This window comes from Rattus rattus, chromosome 9 (assembly GCF_011064425.1).
Source record: "Rattus rattus isolate New Zealand chromosome 9, Rrattus_CSIRO_v1, whole genome shotgun sequence".
NCBI lineage: Eukaryota > Metazoa > Chordata > Mammalia > Rodentia > Muridae > Rattus > Rattus rattus.
The window spans coordinates 44,368,161-44,392,969 of record NC_046162.1 but is presented as its reverse complement, the minus strand read 5'-3'; the positions used below and the strand labels follow the sequence as shown (position 1 = coordinate 44,392,969).

At 43.0% G+C, this 24,809-nt stretch overlaps 1 protein-coding gene and 1 non-coding gene across 2 annotated transcripts in view; both read left to right on the top strand.

The window, feature by feature from the left end:
* Window positions 1–2,382: 2,382 nt before the first annotated feature.
* LOC116910289 (NACHT, LRR and PYD domains-containing protein 1a-like) overlaps window positions 2,383–24,809 on the top strand; it is a 58,409-nt gene continuing 35,982 nt past the window's right edge. The window contains exons 1-3 of the mRNA XM_032914161.1: window positions 2,383–2,407; window positions 2,470–2,739; window positions 7,815–7,882. Coding sequence (XP_032770052.1) covers window positions 2,383–2,407; window positions 2,470–2,739; window positions 7,815–7,882 — 363 coding nt within the window. The remainder of the gene's footprint in view (window positions 2,408–2,469; window positions 2,740–7,814; window positions 7,883–24,809) is intronic.
* LOC116910709 lies at window positions 7,684–7,815 on the top strand. Its single transcript, XR_004389236.1, has one exon. It is a non-coding gene; the product is annotated as a small nucleolar RNA SNORA17 (small nucleolar RNA).

The window sequence follows — 24,809 nt, the reverse complement described above, 5'->3', positions numbered from 1 at the left end:
TGTTCTTTCTTGATTGCTTCTATTTCCATTTTTAATTCCTTCAACTGTTTGATTGTGTTTTCCTGGAATTCTTTCAGGGATTTTTGTGACTCCTCTCTATGGGCTTCTACTTGTTTATTTATGATTTCCTGGAATTCTTTCAGGGATTTTTGCGATTCCTCTCTGTAGGCTTCTACTTGTTCTCTAAGGGAGTTCTTCATGTCTTTCTTGAAGTCCTCCAGCATCATGACGAAATATGATTTTGAAACTAGATCTTGCTTTTCTGGTGTGTTTGGATATTCCGTGTTTGCTTTGGTGGGAGAATTGGGCTCCAATGATGCCATGTAGTCTTGGTTTCTGTTGCTTGGGTTCCTGCGCTTGCCTCTCGCCATCAGATTATCTCTAGTGTTACTTTGTTCTGCTATTTCTGACAGTGGCTAGACTGTCCTATAAGCCTGTGTGTCAGGAGTGCTGTAGACCTGTTTTCCTGTTTTCTTTCAGCCAGTTATTGGGACAGAGTGTTCTGCTTTCGGGCGTGTAGTTTTTCCTATCTACAGGTCTTCAGCTGTTCCTGTGGGCCTGTGTCTGGTGTTCACCAGGCAGGTCACTTGCAGCAGAAAAGTTGGTCTTACCTGTGGTCCCGAGGCTCAAGTTTGCTCGTGGGGTGCTGCCTACGAGCTCTCCGCGGCGGCAGCAACCAGGAAGATCTGCACCGCCCTTTCCGGGAGCCTCCGTGCACCAGGGTTCCAGATGGCGTTTGGTGTTTTCCTCTGGCGTCAGAGATGTGTGCAGAGTGCAGTCTCTTCTGGTTTCCCAGGCGTGTCTGCCTCTCTGTAGGTTTAGCTCTCCCTCCCATGGGATTTGGGTGCAGAGAACTGTTTATCTGGTCTGTCCCTTCAGGTTCCAGCGGTGTCTCAGGCGCAGGGGTCCTGCCGCTCTTGGGCCCTCCCCCACGGGAACCCAGAAGCCATATATAGTTTCCTCTTGGGCCAGGGATGTGGGCAGGGGTGGGCAGTGTTGGTGGTCTCTTCCAATCTGCAGCCTCAGGAGTGCCCACCTGACCAGGCGGTGAGGTCTCTCTCCCACGGGGTCTGGGAGCAGACAGCTGCTGCGGTCCGGGATCCGAGGGTTTGGGACTCCCGGTAAACACCTGACACACATTTCATAGTATGACCTTTAGCTGATAGGATCAAGGATGCTATTTTTCTTTATATTAAGCAGCACTTTCCCTGTATTTTGTGGGGCTTGGGTGGATACTTCCAGACAGTGTTTCTCTGTGTAAAAAGCCAGGGACTTGAACTTAGAAAGATCTGCTTGCCTCAACTTCCAAAGTGTTGGGATTGAAGGCATGTGCCACCATGCCCAACCTCCACATGTTTTTCTTTATTTTCTCCTTTTGGCACTCATTGAGATCTATTACTTTACATATAGTAGAATATTCAGGTATTGGAAGATTATAATCATCACCCACTGGTATCCCCAGTCTTACATGGTGGCTTTAAAATTCATGGTCATTCTGTCACTTTCTTCATTAGATGCTACATTTTATTATCTACAGAACAGGATGCACCAAGATGGTCCACCTAGCATGGGTTGTGATCCATATCAACTTTCTTTCATACAAATGGATCCAAGGCTTTCCAATACGAAGACTGGATTATTAAGCTGACTTCCCTAAACTGTTAGAGCACAGTGAATGTAGGGGCCTCTCAAACTCGTGAGGCCTATCAATGACCTGCAGTTTATTAATCTTCTTCGTTTGTGAAAGAAATTCACTCACTATTCCCATATGCTCTGTCTTGCTTCATCTTAATTCTACCATCAAATACAGAACACAAGTTTGTTGTCTTTTGAGTATAAAAAAATCAAACAAGGACAAAAAGCTCTTCACTTTCTGAATTACATCAAAGTGTTTGTAGTTCATTCTCAAAATCTTGGGCATGTGTAAGAGATTCACATAATGCACTGAGTGTTGATGTGGACATCATTATAGATGCTCCATCTCTCCTTTCTTCCAGGAGACATCAGATCTGCACTGCCCAGGATTGCTCCAGCCCTGAAAGGTTAGTATAAACTCTAGTCTAGAGAAGCCAATAGTATTCTGCTGGTACATCATCTGATCCTTGAGAGAAAGGCAGAGTGGAAGGAGGGAGCCTCAATTTACAAACCTCATCAGAATGTAGGAAAGGCTCATACTCAGGGCAGAGTTCTGCTCGTGCCTCTTGCTGCTTCCCATGGTGACAATAACTCTACTCACTCCCAAACTGAATACCCCACCAAGACCTGCTCCTCCTGCTTATGCAGAGTGTCACACTGATACCTGTCCTTAAGAAGTTGGTGCTATTTTTCTACTGGCCTTCCAGAGAAAGAAGGGAGACAGGGGTGCAGAAGAAAAGAGCAACTATGGGAAAAGAGCAAGAAGTGGGCAGTCAGTCAGATACCCCAAAGGAGCATTGCTTTGCTCAGTGACTTTCTCATCTTTACCCTTAGATGTTCCTTCCTTACTACACATTGTGGACCAGCATCAGGAGCAGCTGGTGGCCCGGGTGACATCAGTGGACCCTCTCTTGGACAAGCTGCATAGTCTGGTGCTGAGTGAAGATTCCTGTGAGGCAGTGAGGGCTGAGACCACAAACCAAGACAAGATGAGGAAGCTTTTCAGCTTCAGCCGGTCCTGGAGTCGAGCCTGCAAAGACCAGTTCTACCAAGCTCTGAAGGAGACCCATCCTCACCTGGTCATGGACCTCCTTGAATTGTCAGGTGGGGTCTCTTTGAGACACTGACATCAGTGAGCAATCTCCTTAGAGCACTCATCTGCCTGAACTCCCTTTGGCACTTAATTTCTTCTATAACCAGTGGATACATGAGTTTCTTTTCTGATGGCACTGTTTCCAGGACACCACTTGGGGATTCAGATGTTCCCCCTCTGGCTTCCCCAGCCAGATGGTCATGTGAGTTGAGCATCTCAGGAAAAACTCAATGGGGCCAACAAGTCTAATCAAGCCTTGTCCAACTTTCTCTGATGGTCAGACTGGCCAGCCTCAACCTAACTTGACCTATCATGATACAAGCAGGATGGGGAACCTGAGAATGGAAACAAAGAGATGATGGCTGTCGCTGGAAAATGAATGTCTCATGAATATGAAAGGAAGAGGACTTTTAAAACACAGGTTGTCTGGTCAAACAGATATGTAGAGAAGTCACGTGATGCAACATGGGACTCACTGCCAGAAACACCTCAGATTCAGTGCACATCGTGAGTTACTCTTGGGCAGTTGCATATGCACAAGCCTTCTGTTCGTGTGATGAATTTGAAAGCCTCCACATTCAGTTACATCATCCCATATGGAGATGTGAGTCACAGCTTAAGAAACTGATGTTCGATGGTAGAACACATGACTGAACAGAAGTCTCAGTGGTTAGGAGCTGCTCTTAGAGATGGTCAGAGTCCTACTTCCAGCACCCACTTAGGCAGCTCACAATTGTGTATAACACCAAGCCCACAGACCCAACATCCTACTTAATAGTCACTCATACACAGATGCACATCCAATCACACATAAATATGTGAGGAGGGTGTTGAACTTTATAAGAGAAAGACAAAATTGGATTCCTCTCTACTGCTCATTTATCTCCAAGAGGAATTATCTCCCCAAAACTCACAGTTGGACTTGAGGCTTGCAAAGCTGTGTGCTTGGTCTGGAGTACACCCCTGCCAGTCTCTTTCCCCAGGCTACAAGGCTTTCTCTCTGGATCATGCTTCACATCCCTCCCTGCCTGGGCCATGGACAGAACAGTTAGCCAGCTTCTCAGTGTCCCCTCTTTTCCTCTTGTCTCTGCAGGTGTGCTTGCTCTGCTGTTGGGATCTCTGCACCTTGCATCTCTTTCTCTTTTGGAGAACAGTATTTTTCTCATTCTAACTCCTGCCCTTACTAGGTCACAGGCAGGCAGCTTCAGTCCAGATATCTTACACAGAAGCCTCCAGGGTTTTGTTGGAAAATTCAAAGTTTTGAGCTTCCTCCCTGTGACATTGACTTCATCAGAAGTTTAGAAATAACTTAAAATTAAACAAATAACATAATTACAGGTCGAGTCCAGATTCTTAATTGTGCGTGACAGATATGAGACACTGAACTGTCAATCACGGTTCTTAAACTTGTATAACAGATATGACACATTGGTTCTTAAATGTGTATGGCAGATAGTACACAGTGGGCTTATTTGTAAACAAGTAAAAATGCTAAAATATCAATACTTAATATACATTTTATATGGTGAGGATCTTAAATCTTGTAAAATGGAAATATGTTAGACTCCATGAATTATTAATATATTAAAGTGAGTTCACATCCCTTTCTCTGTCTCCTTACTGCAATTCAAGTTCCCCGAGTGCTGTGTCTGACCCATGCCTCCATACTTATTTGGTTAGGATGAGCAGAGACACAAGCTCTGACAGAACAGATTTTCTGTGGCCAACAGCAGATCTGCAGTAAAACAGTGTCCATAACCAAGGTTCTCAACTTGGCTCCTTCAGAGGACAAGGTGCCTAGACAGTGGTCAGGACTGGTTGCTTCAGTCAGACAATGTCATGTTTGCAGGGGAAACAGTATTAGTGACTAGAACAGCTTAATATTAATTTTCTTGCAAGTAGTGTTATTCTTCTCTAGGCTGGGTATCTCAAGATACAATTTGCAGCCTGCACAGCTGGTGTCCCCTTAATACAAACACACCTTGTGGGACCTGCAAGAGACACTTGACACTGCAGGAGATGTCAGGTCCTTTAATAAGCCCAAAGGGGGTTCCAACCTCATAGGTAGCAATGAATAGCCTAGTAAGAGCACCAGTGCAAGGGGAAGCCCTTGGTCCCGCCAAGACTGAACCCCCAGTGAACATGATTGTTGGTGGGAGGTAATGGGGGAGGATGGGGAGGAAGAACACCCATAGAAGGGGATGGGAGGGTTGGGGCATGTTGGCCCAGGAGACGGAAGGAATAACAATCGAAATGTAAATATCAAGTTAATAAAGATGGAAAAAAATAAGCCCAAAAAAGGGACAGTAAAAGTATTTAGAAATGGAGACTTTACATTAGGTTGAACATAAACCAATAATTTAAAAAGAAATACACAAAAGGGTTCATTTTTTAAGTGTCACATAGAGGAAATCTATGATGAAGATGTAAATGGCAACTATCTGCTTACCTGGTGGTCTGCCAGGGGAAAGATTTGTCTGTTTGTTTGTTTGTTTGTGTTTGTTGTTGTTGTTATTGTTGTTTGCTAAAGACTGTTTGATATCAAGTTATCAGTGGCCTAGCTGTCCATATAATGTGCTTATCTGTGTGACCTAATACCAATAGTCACAAGAGAAAGCAGAATGGTCCTGCTTCTTGACTGGAGCTGGGTGGAGTGGTCCAGGGTGTAAGTAGCTTGTTTTCCAGCCTGGTCCTTCTTACGATCCTAGAATGTTTTGGTGTCTTCCAGGAAATACATTGGAATACTAAAACCTAAACCCTTTTGCTCTTGACAATTCCAGTGTTTTAGGTTTTTCAAAAAGAAATTCTTATTTTTTACTCTATGACTATTTTTAATCAAGGAATAAAGATGGATCAGAGATTGAAAAAATATCCAACCAATGATTGGCCCAATGGGAGACACATCCCATGTAAGAGAGCCAGGCGCTGACACTGTTACTGGTACTTTGCTACACTTGCAGAAAGGAGCCTAACATCACGTTTCCTGAGAGGCTTCATCCAGCAGTGGATGGAAAGAGATACAGAGACCCACAGACAACCTCATGTGATGCTTGGGAGGCTTGCAGAACAGTGAGGGATAGAGTTGAGCAAGACGGAGGGGTCAAGGACACCACAAGAAGACCTACAGGGTACACTAACCAGGGACCATGGGGACTCACAGAGGCAGACCTACCAACCAAAGACCATGCAGTGACTGGACCTAGGTCCCCTATGCAATTGTGGCAGGTGTGCAGCTTGGTCTTCATGTGGGTCCATGAACAATTGGAGAGGAATCTGTCTCTGGCACTGTTACCTACCTTTGGATCCCTTCCCCCTAACTGAACTTAATGGTTGGGCTTCAGTAAAAAGGATGGGCTTAGGCCTATTGCAAGTGGATATACCAGAGTGGGGTGGGTATTCCGTGGGGACTTCTCTGAGGAGAACTGAAAGAGTGGGGGAGGGGTTTTTGTAAGGGGTGGTATGGGAGGAGGGAAGGGAGGCAGCCAATAAGTATCTAAAAGTGATAGGAATACACGTTTTTAACTAAAAATTAAAAATTTTAAACCTCTTCTAATTCTAAAATAATCATGATTGGCAGAAAATTTTCAATGTACTTCACTTTAGTGGAAACTTTGATACATATATATATATATATATATATATATATATATATTCTAAATATTAAATACTTGAAAAAAGCCCAAATCTCGTGAAAATCAAAGAAGTCCAGTCATGCTTTATGCCATTCTCTTTAAGAAACCAGTATTATTATATAATTTCCCTTTAGTAAATAATTATCTTGGAGTAAACTTTGTTGCAACAGAGGATGTGTCCTCATTTGCTTTCTGTTGCTGAGATAAATACCAGGATTTCATAGAGGCTACTTGGGGAGGAATGCATTCACTTCACTATACACCTTACTGTTTTTCTTGAGGAGACAGGGCAGTAACCAAAGGCCACACGCTGCAGCAGAGGACATGGAGAAGTGTTTCTCACTGATTTTCTCTCCAGGGCTTGTTCAGCCTGCTTTCTTACATGACCCAGAACACTGCTCAGGAATGGCACCACCGAAACAATCATCCACCATGATCAAGTAGGCTTCATCCCAGGCATGCAGGGATGGTTTAATATACGGAAAACCATCAACGTGATCCATTATATAAACAAACTGAAAGAGCAAAACCACATGATCATTTCATTAGATGCTGAGAAAGCATTTGACAAAATTCAACACCCCTTCATGATAAAAGTCCTGGAAAGAATAGGAATTCAAGGCCCATACCTAAACATAGTAAAAGCCATATACAGCAAACCAGTTGCTAACATTAAACTAAATGGAGAGAAACTTAAGCAATCCCACTAAAATCAGGGACTAGACAAGGCTGTCCACTCTCTCCCTACTTATTCAATAAAGTTATTAAAGTTCTAGCCAGAGAAATCAGACAACAAAAGGAGATCAAGGGGGATACAGATTGGAAAAGAAGAAGTCAAAATATCACTATTTGCAGATGATATGATAATATATTTATGTGATCCCAAAAGTTCCACCAGAGAACTACTAAACCTGATAAACAACTTCAGCAAAGTGGCTAGGTATAAAATTAACTCAAATAAATCAGTAGCCTTCCTCTACCCAAAAGAGAAACAAGCTGAGAAAGAAATTAGGGAAACGACACCCTTCATAATAGACCCAAATAATATAAAGTACCTCGGTGTGACTTTAACCAAGCAAGTAAAAGATCTGTACAATAAGAACTTTAAGACTCTGAAGAAAGAAATTGAAGAAAGACCTCAGAAGATGGAAAGATCTCCCTGCTCCATGATTTAGCAGGATTAATATAAAAAAATGGCCATTTTACCAAAAGCGATCTACAGATTCAATGAATCCCCATCAAAATACCAATCCAATTCTTCAAAGAGTTGGACATTTTCATTCTGTATCAATCATGTTGTCCCAGGAAAAGGTTCTCAAAGTACCTTCCCCTAGAGGTGTTGCAAGTGTGGCTGCTGTGTCATATGTATGTCAGTAGGTGACAGAGAGGAGAAAGCCTATGTCTACGCTCAGTGTTTTAACCTATGGACATCTGAATGATTAATTGTCTAACAGTCCCTAAACAAAGCAAGCCCGAGACAACCGGCAGTCCTGTGGACTCCCAGGGTTGGGAGCTAGCCCAGGTGGGGTCAAGAGTTAGACACAGACAACCACCAGTCTGATGCCATGTGACCTGGACAGGGAGCTAGATCACCCAGTCTGCACTGTGCAGGCCTGCAGGGAGCAGGAAGCGCAGACCATGCCCAAGATGATCTTTGTCCAGAGCCATAAAGCATGGGCAGGGCATTGCACTACTGAGACCTCCTCTGACACTCATATCCTTCATGCCACTAAGAGGAGCAAGTAAGGGGTGGAGAAATGGAAGAGAAACAGTAGGACACAATGAAGAGAGGCAGAAATGAAGATTCAAGGGTACTAAGGAAAAGCTCAATGTGAGTAGCCAGTGTTGCCACCAGGGACCGTGGTGGGGTATTGTCCTGTGCTGCCTCTGGGTTTACTTCAGGATCTATGGTACTCAGCAGCAGGGATCAATTACCACCAGAGGCCAAGCAGAAATCCCTGACCTGGGCTGCTGTCCAGGGACGTACTGATGTCTGAGTGCTCTGCGGCACTGGCCCCACCCTTCTCCTGTGCATCATGGGAGAACAAGACCTGGGATCAGCAGAGCAGGAGGGCTGACTATACCCCTAAACAGCTGGAGTACTAGAGAGAACATGCCCCAAACATTGTGGGTGTTGTGGGTGTGCAGGCCCCAAAGTTATGAGTATGAGAATGTGACCCTGTAACTGTCTCCCCTAGAGTGGCATGGATGAGGGAGAGATAATCCCCTTTGCCCTTGTCCTCTTCCTTCACCATCTGAAGCAGGCAGGAAATCTGACCTTGGGTTCATAATAACTGGAGAATTGGCCCTGCTCCTCACCTGCTGCAGGACTTGGGAGATTGTGCCTTCTACCTCACCTGAACAAAGTAGACCTGGCCTTGATTGTGGGAGTTACAGTCCTGCTCTTGTCTCTACCTATGGCAGGGGAAAAGCTGGTCCCAGGTTTTGGAGAATAGGAGAACTGTTCCTCACCTGCTGTAAAACCTGGGAGAATAGGCCCTGCACCTCACCTGGGCAGCAAGGTAGAGCTTACCCTGGTTGCCAGGGTTCAGGTGAGCTTGTTCAGAGGAAGTGAGAACAGAAGAGATAGCCCAGACCTTTGCTTACTGCAGCCCTAAGGACAGTGGGCCTTCCACCTCACCAGGGCAGCATGGTGGAGCTGGCCCTGATGGTATGGGCATGAATGATCCAGCCTTAAGGTCATAAGAGTGGGATTGGGTTAGGTTACATGATGTGAAATTCTCAACCAATAAAAATTAAAACAAACAAGTAAACAAAACATTGATACAACATGTATCATGTCATATTTCAATCACAGGGTGCAACAAAGGTGGAAAGAGAACTAAGTTCTGAATGTTGTCTTATGATTTCTACATGTACACTACATCATGAGCATACATGTACATACATGCACACACATGCACAACACAGACACACTCAAACACACAATAAATAAACAAATAAATAATGTTAATATTAAAAAATTAACCACCTCTCAGAGACTGAGCATCTATTGTGCTGATATTGTGTGTCAGGCACTACCTTGGGCACAAGGACCTTAACAATCACCACAGCAAGCTAAGTGTTGTCAGCAACATCACAAATGCTTGCTGGACATGGTTACAGTCTTGTAACCTCACATTTCAGAAAGGTGAAACAGGAAGTATTCTGGGTCATCTGGTTGGCTGGAATAGTCAAATCCATAAGCTTTCAGGTCACATACACGTGAGTCTACTTGCATATGAATATGCAAACACACCATGCTCCTACAGGGAAAGAATACGGTATTGGTGAGAATCAAACTTGAACGTGACATTTAGGAGACTTTAGGAGTCAAAAAAAATTACACAGGGTTTGTGTCCTAAAATACACTTACTAAAATGAACAGCCTGTGGCTGGGCAGGCTACAGTGAAGGAGAGGAAGCAAAAATACTCTGAGCACATTCTGGGGGAATCCAGGAGCTATTGCTGGCCTGGGACTTGTTCTCAAACCTGTACCACATTAATGGAGGAAGGAACTGAGCTAAGACATGAGTCCAACAGGCAGGCAGGCAGGGCTTCGGAAAACCGGGATGAACTTCGCTCAGCCTGACTCCCTGCAGCTCAGGCAACTGCAGAGTTAACAGGAAATAACCTGAATAATGCTCAACTTACATCTGCGCAGGCTCTCTGATGCCTTCCGATAAGGGTCCAGAGTCTCCTTCACATTTGAAGAACAGTTTCCTGGCTGAGGAAGCTTATTCAAGGACACACACTCCAGTGGGCCTCGTAGAAGATTCTGGTAAGTAGTGGGACCCAGAGTCCACCAAACCACTTAGGTGGGAAGATAAGGGCTGACCTGACTCCACTGTGGTGGACTGTGGCTGACATGAGGATCTTGTCCTAAGAGCCAGGATACAGGGCCCCAGCCTCTGCTTAAGAGAACCTGCAGGCCAGCTCGGGTGGGTGATAGACAGCTAGATTCACCTGTCTGGTTCATGTGCCTGCTTCTGTCACAGCCTATCCTGCACCCTCTCTCTGCCGCGAATCTGCAGGAATAAGTGTCATGAATGATGAGATATTCAGAAGGAGAACCAGGGATGAGATATGTACTAAATATAATATATGCTATTTACAGGGAGTGGTGTGGGAGAGCCCAGGTTCCCAAGAGCAGTTAGACAAAGTTAGAGAAGAAATCACAAGATACCTCAACACAGTTGCCTTGAGATTGATAACCCCAACCATCTCACTTTGCTCCTTCCTTTCATCTCTCTATTTCTCCTTATCCTCATATGTCATTTTTACCTTTTCCTTTAAAAGTTATACACAAAGTCCTCCTGGATCCAATCACTGTCATTACTCGGTCCATATTAGGACAGTGGCTGCCATGGCTAGGGGCCTACTGAGTCCCCTATCCTCCATCTCATTGTACAGTTCACAGCCTCCTGTCTAATTCCTGTTGGCAAAGGTTTCTCCAGAAGTAAATGGCAGCAATCACATAACTGATCCAGCAGAGTAGATCAAATTAAAAATCTCTTTGCAGCACATGAAGTTGACCCACAATGTACACACCTCTTAACCCCTAGGCATGGGATGAAGCTCCACCTCCATCATCCCCCTTCCTCAGGAACCAATCAGTAAGAGAACACACACACCCATTCCTTTATCTGTCGGTGGGTGAGTTAAATAACCTTAATGACCTAAAAGAAAAACCTTAGACAAGCAGACAAGCTCCTAACTCAGTACAACTTTAAACAGACCTGCCTTCACAAAAGCCAACACAGCAGCTAGAACATCTGCTGGTATCAATCAGCTGTGAAGCATTAAACATGCCCACTGTTAAACACCCCTATTTTACAGTTCTCTCTTCTTTCCTACAAAGCCCAAGCCCCTGCCTGAAAACACAATGGTCGCTCCCAGGAAAGACGTGTCTTTCAATTGTTCTGATCAAAGGTTCATCTGACCCTGTAAAGATTTGTCTGCTTTCTTTTATTACTAGGTCTCCTCTATCCATTATGATCAAATACCTATTCCCGGAGTAGAAATGTCTGGCAGATACAAGAAGCCACTGGCCTCCTGCTTGCAATAACAGAAGAGGCTTGAAGCAATAAGAGCACAAACTGCTCAGAGAAGCTGTATCCAAGGCCTCTATCACCACAGAAGGATCTCCATCCAAGCAGTAAAGTAACACAAAGGTGGTTCTGGATTAAGGGAAGGAGCCGAGTCAGAGGGCTGTGGGTTAACAGGACGTGGACCCCATCTTGAAAACAAAGAAAAATATGGAGGTGAAGCTGATGAAACGCAGCACTCTCAAGATAAAGAGGGACTCTAAGCTAGGTAAGTACACCAAGAACCCCAACCCATCACTCTGTGACCCCTTCATCACCACTGAGCCCTCCTGCCAAGGTTTCCATGGGCAGGCCAACCTCCTGTCAGGCCCAGGAGACGCTGGAATAGGAAGGCTTTCAGAAGCTCCTAACTGAAGTCTAGAGAACAGGCTGCCCTACAGAAGTACATGCTCAGGTTCCCAGGTGGTGCTCAAAGACCCCAGAAGGAGCACTCTGAAACTGTAGTGGGGAGAGTCAGGCTCAATTAGTGACACCAATGTTACAAGTCCAGATATTAGAGCTCCAATCCTCCTCAATGTATCCATCTGGGAAAGAGGAAGACTGTCTCCTTAGTTTTAGCAGTTGAGAGTGATAATCCATGTCAAATACTGAACAGTCTGATATTCAATAAATGCTCAATAATTCTAAATAGAAGCCCATGCTATTGCTGCTGCTATTATAGTGTGCAACCTTGTGAGACAGAATCCACTATATGTGGCTCTGAGGCACAGAAAGGAATAGAGATGCAAAAAGAGGACCAGAGTACACCCAAGAGAGGTGTGTGGCCTTCATGGTCCCAGAGCAGGACAGTTTCATAGCAGCACCTGTGAATGCTTCATTGTCCCCCAAGTGACCATGGAGAAGGGTATGAGGGTAAGCATGAAGAACCCCAGAAGTTCTCCCTGCCTCCTACTCCTGTCTCTCTGACCAACACACAACCACTGCCTCCTTCCCAGAGGACACTCTGCCTCATTACTCAACCCTGGGAAAAAAAGAAAGAAAGAGAGGGGGAGGGGATGGGAGGAAAGGAGATGACAGAAAAGGAGAGGAGAGGAGAGGAGAGGAGAGGAGAGGAGAGGAGAGGAGAGGAGAGGAGAGGAGAGGAGAGGAGAGGAGAGGAGAGAAGAGAAGAGAAGAGAAGAGAAGAGAAGAGAAGAGAAGAGAAGAGAAGAGAAGAGAAGAGAAGAGAAGAGAAGACTCTCAACATGCAGTCCTCTACCCTATAGAGCTCCTCGAAACTACCAAGCTCAGACCATGAACCTTGGAGACATTGTCAGATCTTAAAGGAGAAATTAATTGAAATCTAACAAATCTAGATGCAGAAGAAAAGGTTAACTATTCTGAGAGCTGTGGATGGGCTGTTGAGCCACATAGATGTGGCTTTTCCTACATGAGCCTTCCCCTGACTGGGGAACTTGGACAAGAAACTCAAATGCAAGGCCAGAGCAACATGGTGGAGTGCTAAGAGTCACAGGCTAGAAATGATCCTCTGGGCTCTGCAGTGCTGAAGTTGCATTTGACAGATGGGGAAACTGGAAACCATGTGAGAGAGCAGTAAGCCTGTCCCAACTGTACCCAGAGTTCAGCTCAGAATCTGAGTGGGCACTGAAGATCCTGGGGGTCAGGGAGTTCCTGAAGCTCCAAGAAGGTCTTATCTATTGAGAAGGACCTGAGAAGAGTGTATGTTCCTGCCTCAACTTCAGCCAGTTTCTTCTGCGTTTCCTTAATTTTTTGCACTTACAAAGACTTCCTCTTCTCAAGGATCAAAGCAACCATCTCTCTCCAGTGCACAAGGTCTAGAGAGAGGTCAACTTGTTCAAACTCACAGCACATAGAGACAGACGTGGGTCTGGGATCTAGAAAAATTCGTACCTAAGGAGTGACTTTCTCCTCCTCCATCTGCTGCTGAAATGTGAAAGTCCTGCCTATACCCAACCCTTATCCTTCAAAGTCCATTCTTCCCACCACACCTTGAACTGGATAAGCCTGAGCTACACAGTGAGATCTATTAAAGTTATTACCCAGGACTACTAGTGGTTTATCATGTTTTTATGATGGAAGCTGTTTTTTACAGGAAAGGCTCACAGATCAAGAATGATCCTTCAGGTACAAAGGTCAGAGGAACAAGGATTGACACAGCTGGTCACAAGTATTTAGTTGGGAGACAGAAACAGATGAATACTGCTGTTCAGATCAATTTTCCTTCTCATTCAGTCCAGAACTTCAGCACTTGCAATGGTGACACCTACAAATGGGGTGGACCTAGCTCAGTTAACCTAACCTATCCCTCACAAACCTTCCCAGGGATATTTGTGCTGAGTGCTTCTAGACCCTGTGACATTGAGAATGCCAGCTCTCACACCATCTCACAGGATCATTGTAAGAGTTCAAAGTACAAGTGTCAGAAGCCCTGTGGGAGTTCTATAACTAGTTGCTTCCTCCCTGTCATTTTACACTGAGAGCCTGTGCACTCCTTTGCCAACCTTTTCCAGCCCTAACCCACCACACGATGAGTGTCCAGTCTGACTTACCCAATCTTTGAATATCAGAAGGAATGACTGAGGATTGGAAACCTCAAGCCAACCCATCACTAGCAATCAGGAAGGGACAAGTTGACTTCTGGCTGAAAGTTTAAAGTCACTGCCCAAATGACATAAGTTCCTTATGGTGATACAAAGACATGGGCAAAGTGCCCAGCAAGAGCCCAAGAACCGGGGAGCCCTAGACAGCACCCTAGAAATTCTGCCCCTGGAATCTCACTGTTGGACCTCACCACTGCTCCCAGACAGCCCCTGGAATTAAGGGTAGTGTCTTCCATCATGAGAACACAGTTTGACTTTCTGCGCAGGGAACTAACAAACAGAAGAATCCATTACCACAGGATTCCTCATTGTTCAAGTGACCAAGGCGTCATCAGGACTGTCCTGAGCACACCGCTCATGCCAGGTCCCATGCTAGGGCTTCACTTAAATCTCACAGACAGCCTTGAGAGGGAGAGAAGGAGAGAGAAAGAGGGGGGAGAGAGAGAGAGAGAGAGAGAGAGAGAGAGAGAGAGAGAGAGAGAGAGAGAGAGAGAAAGTATTATTGTCCCACCATGGGGACAAAAATAAGCAAGGCTTAGAGAGGTAAGGGCTCATAGTTGAAGAACTGTAGCTTTGTCTTCACTGTTATGATTCATAAATATTTTTGTAAAAACAATTATTAACTGGACAAATTCTTTCTTACTTTTTATAAATTCTTCTCTCTTGCAATACATCTGACCACAGTCTCCTCAGACTCTATTCCCCCTAATTCCTTCCTACACATCTCCCTCCCAATCCAATCCTCCTCCAATTTCCCTCAGAGAGAAATAAGCTTCCCAGGATTATCAACTGAACACAGCATAACAAGATGAAATGAAACTAGGCACAAACCCTCATATCAAGGCTGGACAAGGTAACCCAGTAGGAAGAACAGGGTCTCAAGGACAGACAATAATCAGAGACACTGCCTCTACTACTGTTAGAAGTCCAAACTAAAATACCAAACTAAACAAATACAACATGTATGCAGAGGACCTAGCACAGGACCATGCAGGCTCCATGATTGCCACTTCAGTCTCTGTGAGCCCCTATGAACCTTGCTTAGTTGATTGTGTTCCATGGGCTGTGTTCTGTTGTCCTGACCCCTCTAGCTCCCTACTATCCTTTCTCTCTCTCTCCCAAGGGGTTCACCAAGCTCCACCTAAAAATCCTGCACCTGCAGTCTCACTGCCCCCTGGAGACACTTGGAATTAAGGCAGTGTCTTTACCCTTATGTTTGCCTGTGGGTCTCTGCATCTTCGCCCATCAGCTTCAGGAGGAAGACTCTCTGGTGGTGATGGAACTAGGCACCAATCTCTGAGTACAGCAGAGTATTGTTAGGAATCATTTCATTGATATTTCATTGTTGTTCAGTCCTGTTTGGTTCTACCCTAGGTTTCTGGGCCATCAAGCTTCAAGTTCTTGGCCATTCAGGCGCTTTAGGCATGGGCTCCCTCTGGTGGCTAGGGCCTCAAATTAGAACAGTCATTTATTGGCCACTCCCTCAAGCACATCTTGCAGGCAGGACAGCTTATGGGTCAAAGGTTTTTTGAGTGGGTTGGTTTCCCATTCCACAACTGGAAGTCTTGCCTAGTTACAGAAAATAAATGGTGCAGGCTCCACATCCACCAATACCAGGAAACCAATTAATTCCTCTAACTTCCTCTCTCTGGCTTCATATCAGTCTGATGACTTTTCCATCAGATGTGACTTGTGTCTCCTGACTTTTTTTGCTCTTACATGAAGCATTCAGTAAACACTCTATTTTCTGTATGTTTAGTATTGTGACTCTCTGTCATGGGAAGTTGCTTTTCTGATCCTTTCTATTGGGAATTTTTTTGGTTGATGGGTTGGTTGGTTTTGATTTTTGTGTTTTTTGTATCTATAGGAGTTTGTTTTTCCCGATGTCTATGATCTTGTTGAAGATCTGGTTTGTGCATTGACCTGGGAGTCCCCTGCCTCCATTCACTTTTACCTATAAATAGAAGCTTTGTCATTTTGTGGTGGGTCCACGCTTCCTGAATGTTAATTTCAGGATTTTTTTAAATATTAATTACTTCTGTGGTCTAATTCCTATGCTTTATATTCTATCTTCTATGTAATGCATTCTAATTATAGGACTTTCTTTGAGTTTTGTAATTGTGTTGTTGAATTTTTCAATTTGACTTTCACTCAGTTGAGTTTCCTTAGATGTTCCTGTCTCTTTTTAATTCTGTTTTCAAATCACAGTTTTTAAATCATTGTTGTTTCATTCAGCATTGTGTTCTTGTTCTCTTGCACATCGCTTGGGCACGTACCATCTCTACCAGTTCAATCTCTTCAAGTTCATTGAGCCCTTTGTCTCTGACTTCTTTAAACTCCCTTACTCTCTGAGGTCCATGATTACCACTAAGTTCCTTGTCCTGGTTCATCTTGATAATTGTCACTGGAGAGTCTTTCTTTGGACTGGTGGATTGGGAAGCAGCAAATGTTGTCTTGACTTTTCTTCTTGTACTTGCAATGAGACCTGGGCATATGAGTTTTGTTCTGTTGTTGTTGTTGTTGTTCTATGTCTGATACAGACATACCGAGTTGGGCTGACACTTGGGGTGTATTACACAGCCTGAACCTGGGGCTAAAAAGGGTGCAGGTGGACCTCTCCAGCCTGGGCTGGAATTCGGCTTGTAGGACCTGGGGTGGGTCTGGTGGGTGGAAAGGGTGCATTCAGGGCAGGGGATGACAAACTCACCAGACTGTGTCTGAGCACCAGGTGAGCCTGGAAGATATATGTGATGCACACAGCCATAGGTTGACCAGAGTTGTCCGATGGCTGTGTCAGGGAACACACAGAGAATGTATAGTTTAAAAATCGTGTCTCAGGTTTGGAGATTTAACTCAGTGGTAGAGTGCTTGCCTAGCAAGCCCAAGACCCTAGGTTCAGTCCTCAGCTCTGGGGAAAAAAGTGTGTCTCTGTGCCATATGACTGGAATAGAGTGGGGAGAGTGCTATGATCTAGTGAGGGCCAAAAAGAGAAGAAGCAGGGGATCATAATCACTCTGAAGCAACTGCTGGACTATCAGGATTGGATGCTTAAGGTATGTGGGTTGGCTATGACAGAGTTCAGGGCAGGGGATGGCTGCCATGCCATCTGGATGAGATAAAGTGTAATCAGGTCTGTCTCAGGTGGGAGACTCAGAAGGAGATCAGGATCACTGGCAGCTACTGTGCAGTAACCACCGTGGACGGGGGTTGTGTCTGGTTCTACAGGTCTAGAACAAATTTTTTGTTTGAAAATGGCATACTTTTTATACTGTAGCTTGATTATATCCACTCCCAACTCCCCCAGAACACCCTCCAGCACATGCCCTCCCGCTCTCATGTCCTCTCCCCTTTTTGTTTTGTTGATGTTATCATTGGTGTTGATTTGTCTGCTACTCATTGTCGTTTAATTTAAGACTCTCACACCAGTCATTGTTGTCTGGCAAAATATTGACTGATCTTTCTGGCTTACACCTGTACATGTCTTGCATAAGCAACTGTATCTATATTGAGTTCATGAGTACAACGGTCATGGAATGTTCAGAAAAGCACATCTCACTTCACTCTTCTCTCCCCCACACTCTTTCATTCTCTCTGCCAACTCACTTGACATCCCAAAGCCTTGGTAAACGCACTTAGAGATCCCACTTGGGACCAAGTACTCAACACACATTTAATTAGAATTTTGACCCTGAATCTATGTTAATTGCTGATCACTGCACAGAAAAGTCTATTTGGACAAGGTTGAGGTTGATATATGAGTATATTCAGAAGGCAGTTTAACCATCTGTCCATTTAGCAAAAAAAAAAAAAAAGAGTAATGGGTCCTTTTCTAGGGCCCATGACCTCCTATGCCATAAGCTCTAGAACACTTTTAGAGTACAAAGTATAAACTACCTCCTGTGGAATTCAAATCTAATTAGAAATTCCTCAATAGTAATCATAGAACTGTATGTCACCCTATAATTTTCATGCAACTATTACACTAGGGAGCATGATTTCCCAGGCGAGTCAGTATTGTAGCAATTAGTTTCAACACCAGGGATTACTTCCATTGATGGCTTTTCTCCCCAAGTCCTAGTACTATGAAACATAGCCAGCAGAGATGAAATGTCATGACTGTTACAACTTGGTTTCTTTAAATCCTGAACAAAAAAAATGAGGTGTCTTCAGCAACAGGATCTAACTCTAGTTCTTTTAGACTATGAAGCACAACGGCAACAGGCTTCTTTGGATTTGAAGTCTCTGCTTCCACCATGACCAATAACACTTTGGCAGGTGCTCCATGCTTGGAACTGGGATTGGAATTTAGTAACTCATGTCCTCTGAGGACTATAATATCATTAATCAATAGCCTAATTTTATTTAAGTTATATTTTTAAGGTCAAACTAATTTATTTCCATAAGGAACTTTCATACATTGGTAATCTGGGTTAATCTATCCCCACATATGCCTCTCCTTTGTCATACAATCCCTACAAATTTGAACCCAATTTTCATATGAGAAGTGTTTTACTCTATCTGTACTAACAGGACTCATCAGAATCTGTGTGTGTTATGTATAACCACATCTCTGTATTCTACCCTGGCAATAGAAAACAAACTCAGACATTTGTTCTTTTTTTAATTAATGAAACTTTTAAAAATATCATTGGGGCGATGACTATTCATTGTTTTTGTACATTTGCTGTTTATTCCACAGTGGTAGAACCTATGATTTGGTGAAAATACCTTCCTTAATATACTGAGGTTTTTATTGGATATTTTATGTAATTACATTTCAAATGTTATCCCCTTACCCCCTCTCCCATTATCCATCCCCTCCCCACCTGCTTCTATGAAGATACTCCCACTCCCACCTACCCACTCCCACCTCAACATCCTGGCATTTCCCTACACTGGAGAACTGAGCCTTAATGTTACCAAGGGCATTTCCTCCTATTGATGCTGGACAATACCATCCTCTACTACATGTTCAACTGGAAATATAGGTCCCTTCATGTGTACTTATTGGTTGGTTGTTTAATCCCTGGGAGCCTGGGAGAAGAAGTCTGGATGATCGATATTTTTGTTTTTCCTGTGGGGTTGCAAATCCCTTCAGTGCCTTCAATCCTTTCTCTAACTCCTACATTGGGGTCCCCATGCTCAGTCTGATGGTTCCCTACAAGCATCTTCATGTGTATCAGGTAGGCTCTGGTAGAGCATCTCAGGAGACAACCCTATAAGGTTGCCAGCAAGCACTTCTTGGCATCAGTAATAGTGCCTGGGTTTGGCATCTGCATATAGGATGGATCCCGAGGAGGGGAAGTCTCTGGATGACCTATTCTTCAGTCCCTGCTCCACTCTTTGTCCCTGTATTTCATCCTGTGAGTATTTTTCTCATTTTTAAAAAGAACTGAAAGATCCACATTTTGTTCTTCCTTCTTCTTGAGTTGCATATCGTCTGTGAATTCTTTCTAGGGTATTCCAAACTATTGTCCTAATGTCTAGTTATAAGTGAGGACATAACATGTGTGTTCGTTGTGACTGGGATACGACACTCAGGAAGAGATTTTCTAGTTCCATCCATTTGCCTAAAAATTTCATGTAGTCTTTGGGTTTTTTTTTTCTCCATTTTTATTAAAAGGGGTATTTCTTATTTACATTTCAATTGTTATTCCCTTTCCCGGTTTCAAGGCCAACATCTCCCTAACCCCTCCTGTCCCCTTCCATATGGGTGTCCCCCTCCTCAGCCTCCCCCTATTACCGCCCTCCCCCCAACAGTCACGTTAACTGTGGGTTCAGTCTTGGCAGGAGCAAGGGCTTCCTCTTCCACTAGTGCCCTTACTAGGCTATTCATTGCTACCTATGCAGTTGGAGCCCAGGGTCAGTCCATGTATAGTCTTTGGGTGGTGGCTTAGTCCCTAGAAGCTCTGGTGGGTTGGCATTGCTGTTGACATGGGGTCTCAAGCCCCTTCCAGCTCTTTCAGTCATTTCTCTGAGTCCTTCAACGGAGGTCCTGTTCTCAGTTCAGTGGTTTGCTGCTGGCATTCGCCTCTGTATTTGCTGTATTCTGCTGTGTCTCTCAGGAGCGATCTACATCTGGCTCCTGTCCGTCTGCACTTCTTTGCTTCATCCATCTTATCTAGTTGGTGGCTGTATATGTATGGGCCACATGTGGGGCAGGCTCTGAATGGGTGTTCCTTCAGTCTCTGTTCTAAACTTTGCCTCCCTATTCCCTCCCAACGGTATTCTTGTTCCCTTTTTAAAGAAGGAGTGAAGCTTTCGCATTTTGGTCATCCTTCTTGAGTTTCATCTGTTCTGTGCATTTAGGGTAATTCAAACATCTGGCTAATATCCACTTATCAATGAGTGCATACCATGTGTATTTTTTCTATGATTGGTTTACCTCACTCAGGATGATATTTTCCAGTTCCATCCATTTGCCTATGAATTTCATAAAGTCATTGTTTTTTTGATAGCTGAGTAATATTCCATTGTGTAGATGTACCACATTTTCTGTATCCATTCCTCTGTTAAGGGCATCTGGGTTCTTTTTCCAGCTTCTGGCTATTATAAATAAGGCTATGAACATAATGGATCATGTGTCTTTGTTATATGTTGGAGCATCTTATGGGTCTATGCCTAAGAGAGGTATAGCTGAGTCCTCAGGTAGTGAGTGCAATGTAGAATTTTCTGAGGAACCTCCAGATTGATTTCCAGAATGGTTGTACCAGTCTGCAATCCCACCAGCAATGGAGGAGTGTTCCTCTTTCTCCACATCCTCCCCAGCATTTGCTGTCACCTGAGTTTTTGATCTTAGCCATTCTGACTGGTGTGAGATGAAATCTCAGGGTTGTTTTGATTTGCATTTCCCTTATGACTAAAGATGTTGAACATTTCTTTAGGTGCTTCCCACTCATTCAGCATTCCTCAGCTGTGAATTCTTTGTTTAGCTCTGAACCCCATTTTTTAATAGGGTTATTTGTCTCCCTGCAGTCTAACTTCTTAAGTTCTTTGTGTATTTTGGATATAAGCCCTCTATCTGTTATAGGATTGGTAAAGATCTTTTCCCAATCTGTTGGTTGCCGTTTTGTCCTAACAACAGTGTCCTTTGCCTTACAGAAGCTTTGCAGTTTTATGAGATCCCATTTGTCGATTCTTTTTTTTTTTATTTTTTTTTATTATTTTTTTTTATTATTAACTTGAATATTTCTTATATACATTTCGAGTGTTATTCCCTTTCCCGGTTTCCGGGCAAACATCCCCCCCATTTGTCGATTCTTGATCTTAGAGCATAAGCCATTGGTGTTTTGTTCAGGAAATTTTCTCCAGTGCCCATGTGTTCAAGATGCTTCCCCACTTTTTCTTCTATTAGTTTGAGTGTATCTGGTTTGATGTGGAGGTCCTTGATCCACTTGGACATAAGCTTTGTTCAGGATAAGAATGGATCAATCTGCATTCTTCTACATGCTGACCTCCAGTTGAAACAGAACCATTCGCTGAAAATGCTATCTTATTACCATTGGATGGTTTTGGCTCCTTTGTCAAAAATCAAGTGACCATAGGGGTGTGGGTTCATTTCTGGGTCTTCAATTCTATTCCACTGGTCTATCTGTCTGTCTCTGTACCAATACCGTACAGTTTTTGTCACTATTGCTCTGTAATACTGCTTGAGTTCAGGGACAGTGATTCCCCCAGAAGTCCTTTTATTGTTGAGGATAGTTTTAGCTATCCTGGAAATTTTGTTATTCCAGAAGAATGGGCAAATTGTTCTGTCTAACACTATGAGGAATTGGATTGTAATTTTGATGGGGATTGCATTGAATCTGTAGATCGCTTTTGGTAAAATGGCCATTTTTACTATATTAATCCTGCCAATCCATGAGCATGGGAGATCTTTCCATCTTCTGAGATCTTCAATTTCTTTCTTCAGAGACTTGAAGTTCTTATCATACAGATCTTTCATTTGCTGGGTTAAAGTCACACCAAGGTATTTTATATTATTTGGGAATATTATGAAGGGTGTCATTTCCCTGATTTCTTTCTCGGCTTGTTTCTCTTTTGTGTAGAGGAAGGCTATTGATTTATTTGAGTTAATTTTATACCCAGCCACTTTGCTGAAGGTATTTATCAGGTTTAGTAGTTCTCTGGTGGAGCGCTTGGGATCACTTAAATATACTATCATATCATCTGCAAATAGTGATTTTTTTTTTATTTCTTCCTTTCCAAACTGTATCCCTTTGATCTCCTTTTTTGTCTGATTGCTCTGGCTAGGACTTCAAGAACTATATTGAATAAGTAGGGAGAGAGTGGGAAGCCCTATATAGTCCCTGATTTTAGTCCATTTAGTTTAATATTAGCTACTGGTTTGCTGTATATAGATAGCTTTTACTATGTTTAGGTATGAGCCTTGAATTCCTGTTTTTTCCAGGACTTTTATCATGAAGGGGTGTTGAATTTTGTAAAATGCTTTCTCAGCATCTAATGAAATGATCATGTGGTTTTTATCTTTCAGTTTGTTTATATAGAGGATTACGTTGATCGTTTTCCGTATATTAAACCATCCCTGCATCCCTGGGATGAAGCCTACTTAATCATGATGGATGATTGTTTTGATGTGCTCTTGGATTCGGTTTGCAAGAACTATATTGAGTATGTTTGCGTCAATATTCATAAGGGAAATTGATCTGAAGTTCTCTTTCTTTGTTGGGTCTTTGTGTGGTTTAGGTATAAGATTAATTGTGGCTTCATAGAAGGAATTCGGTAGTGCTCCATCTGTTTCAATTTTGTGGAATATTTGAAAAGTATTGATATGAGGTCTTCTATGAAGGTCTGATATAATTCTGCACTGAACCCATCTGGACCTGGGTTCTTTTTGGTTGGAAGACTTTTAATGAATGCTTCTATTTCTTTAGGAGTTATGGGTTTGTTTAAATGGTTTTTCCGTACCTGACTTAAATTGGTACCTGGTATCTGTCTAGGAAATTGTCCATTTCCTGGAGATGTTCAAGTTTTGTTGAATATAGGCTTTTGTAGTAGTATCTGATGGTTTTTTGAATTTCCTCTGATTCTGTAGTTAGGTCTCCCTTTTCATTTCTGATTTTGTTAATTTGGACACACTCTCTGTGTCCTCTCGTTAGTCTGGCTAAGGGTTTATCTATCTTGTTGACTTTCTCAAAAAATCAGCTTTTGGTTCAGTTGATGCTTTGTATAGTCCTTTTTCTTTCTACTTTGTTTATTTGAGCTGTGAATTTGATTATTTCCTGCCTTCTACTCCTCCTGGGTGTGTTTGCTTGTTTTTGTTCCAGAGCTTTTAGGTGTGCTGTCAAGCTGATGATATATGCTCTCTCCTGATTCTTTCTGCAGGCACTCAGAGCTATGAGTTTTCCTCTTAGCACAGCTTTCATTGTGTCCCATAAGTTTGGGTATGTTGTACCTTCATTTTCATTAAATTCTAAGAAGTCTTTAATTTCTTTCTTTATTTCTTCTTTGACCAGGTTATCATTGAGTAGAGCATTGTTCAGCTTCCATGTATATGTGGGCGTTCTTCCCTTATTGTTATTGAAGACCAGCTTTAGCCTGTGGTGGTCTGATAGGACACATGGGATTATTTCTATCTTTCTGTATCTGTTGAGGCCTGTTTTATGACCGATTATATGGTCAATTTTGGAGAAAGTACCATGAGGTGATGAGAAGAATGTATATCCTTTTGCTTTAGGATAGAATGTTCTATAAATATCTGTTAAGTCCATTTGGTTCATGACTTCTCTTAGTCTGTCTATGTCTCTGTTTAATTTCTGTTTCCATGATCTGTCCATTGATGAGAGTGGGGTGTTGAAATCTCCTACTATTATTGTGTGAGGTGCAATGTGTGCTTTGAGCTTTAGGAAGGTTTCTTTTTATTATGTAGGTGCCCTTGTATTTGGAGCATAGATATTTAGGATTGAGAGTTCATCTTGGTGGATTTTTCCTTTGATGAATATGAAGTGTCCTTCCTTATCTTTTTTGATGACTTTTAGTTGAAAATCGATTTTATTTGATATTAGAATGGCTACTCCAGCTTGCTTCCTCAGACCATTTGCTTGGAAAGTTGTTTTCCAGCCTTTTATTCTGAGGTAGTGTCTGTCTTTGTCTCTGGAGTGTGTTTTCTGTAGACAGCAGAATGCTGGGTTCTCATTGCATATCCAGTTTGTTAATCTGTGTCTTTTTATTGGGGAATCGAGTCCATTAATGTTGAGAGATATTAAGGAATAGTGATTGTTGTTTTCTGTTAAATTCGTGTTTGGATGTGAGATTATGTTTGTGTGCTTGTCTTCTCTTTGTTTTCTTGCAAGACGACTAGTTTCTTGCTTTTTCTAGGGTGTAACTTGCCTTCTTGTGTTGGGCTTTAGCATTTATTATCCTTTGCAGGGCTGGATTTGTAGAAAGACATTGTGTAAATTTGGTTTTCCCATGGAATATCTTGGTTTCTCATCTATGTTAATTGAGAGTTTTGCTGGATACAGTAACCTGGGCTGGCATTTGTGTTTTCTTATGATCTGGGTGACATCTGTCCTGGATCTTCTGGCTTTCATGGTCTCTGGTGAGAAGTCTGGTGTAATTCTGATAGGTCTGACTTTATATGCTACTTGACCTTTTTCCCTTGCTACTTTTAATTTTCTTTCTTTGTTTTGTGCATTTAGTGTTTTGACTATTATGTAACGGGAGGAGTTTCTTTTCTGGTCCATTCCATTTGGAGTTCTGTAGGGTTCTTGCATATTTATGGGCATCTCTTTCTTTAGGTTAGATAAATTNTNTNNTA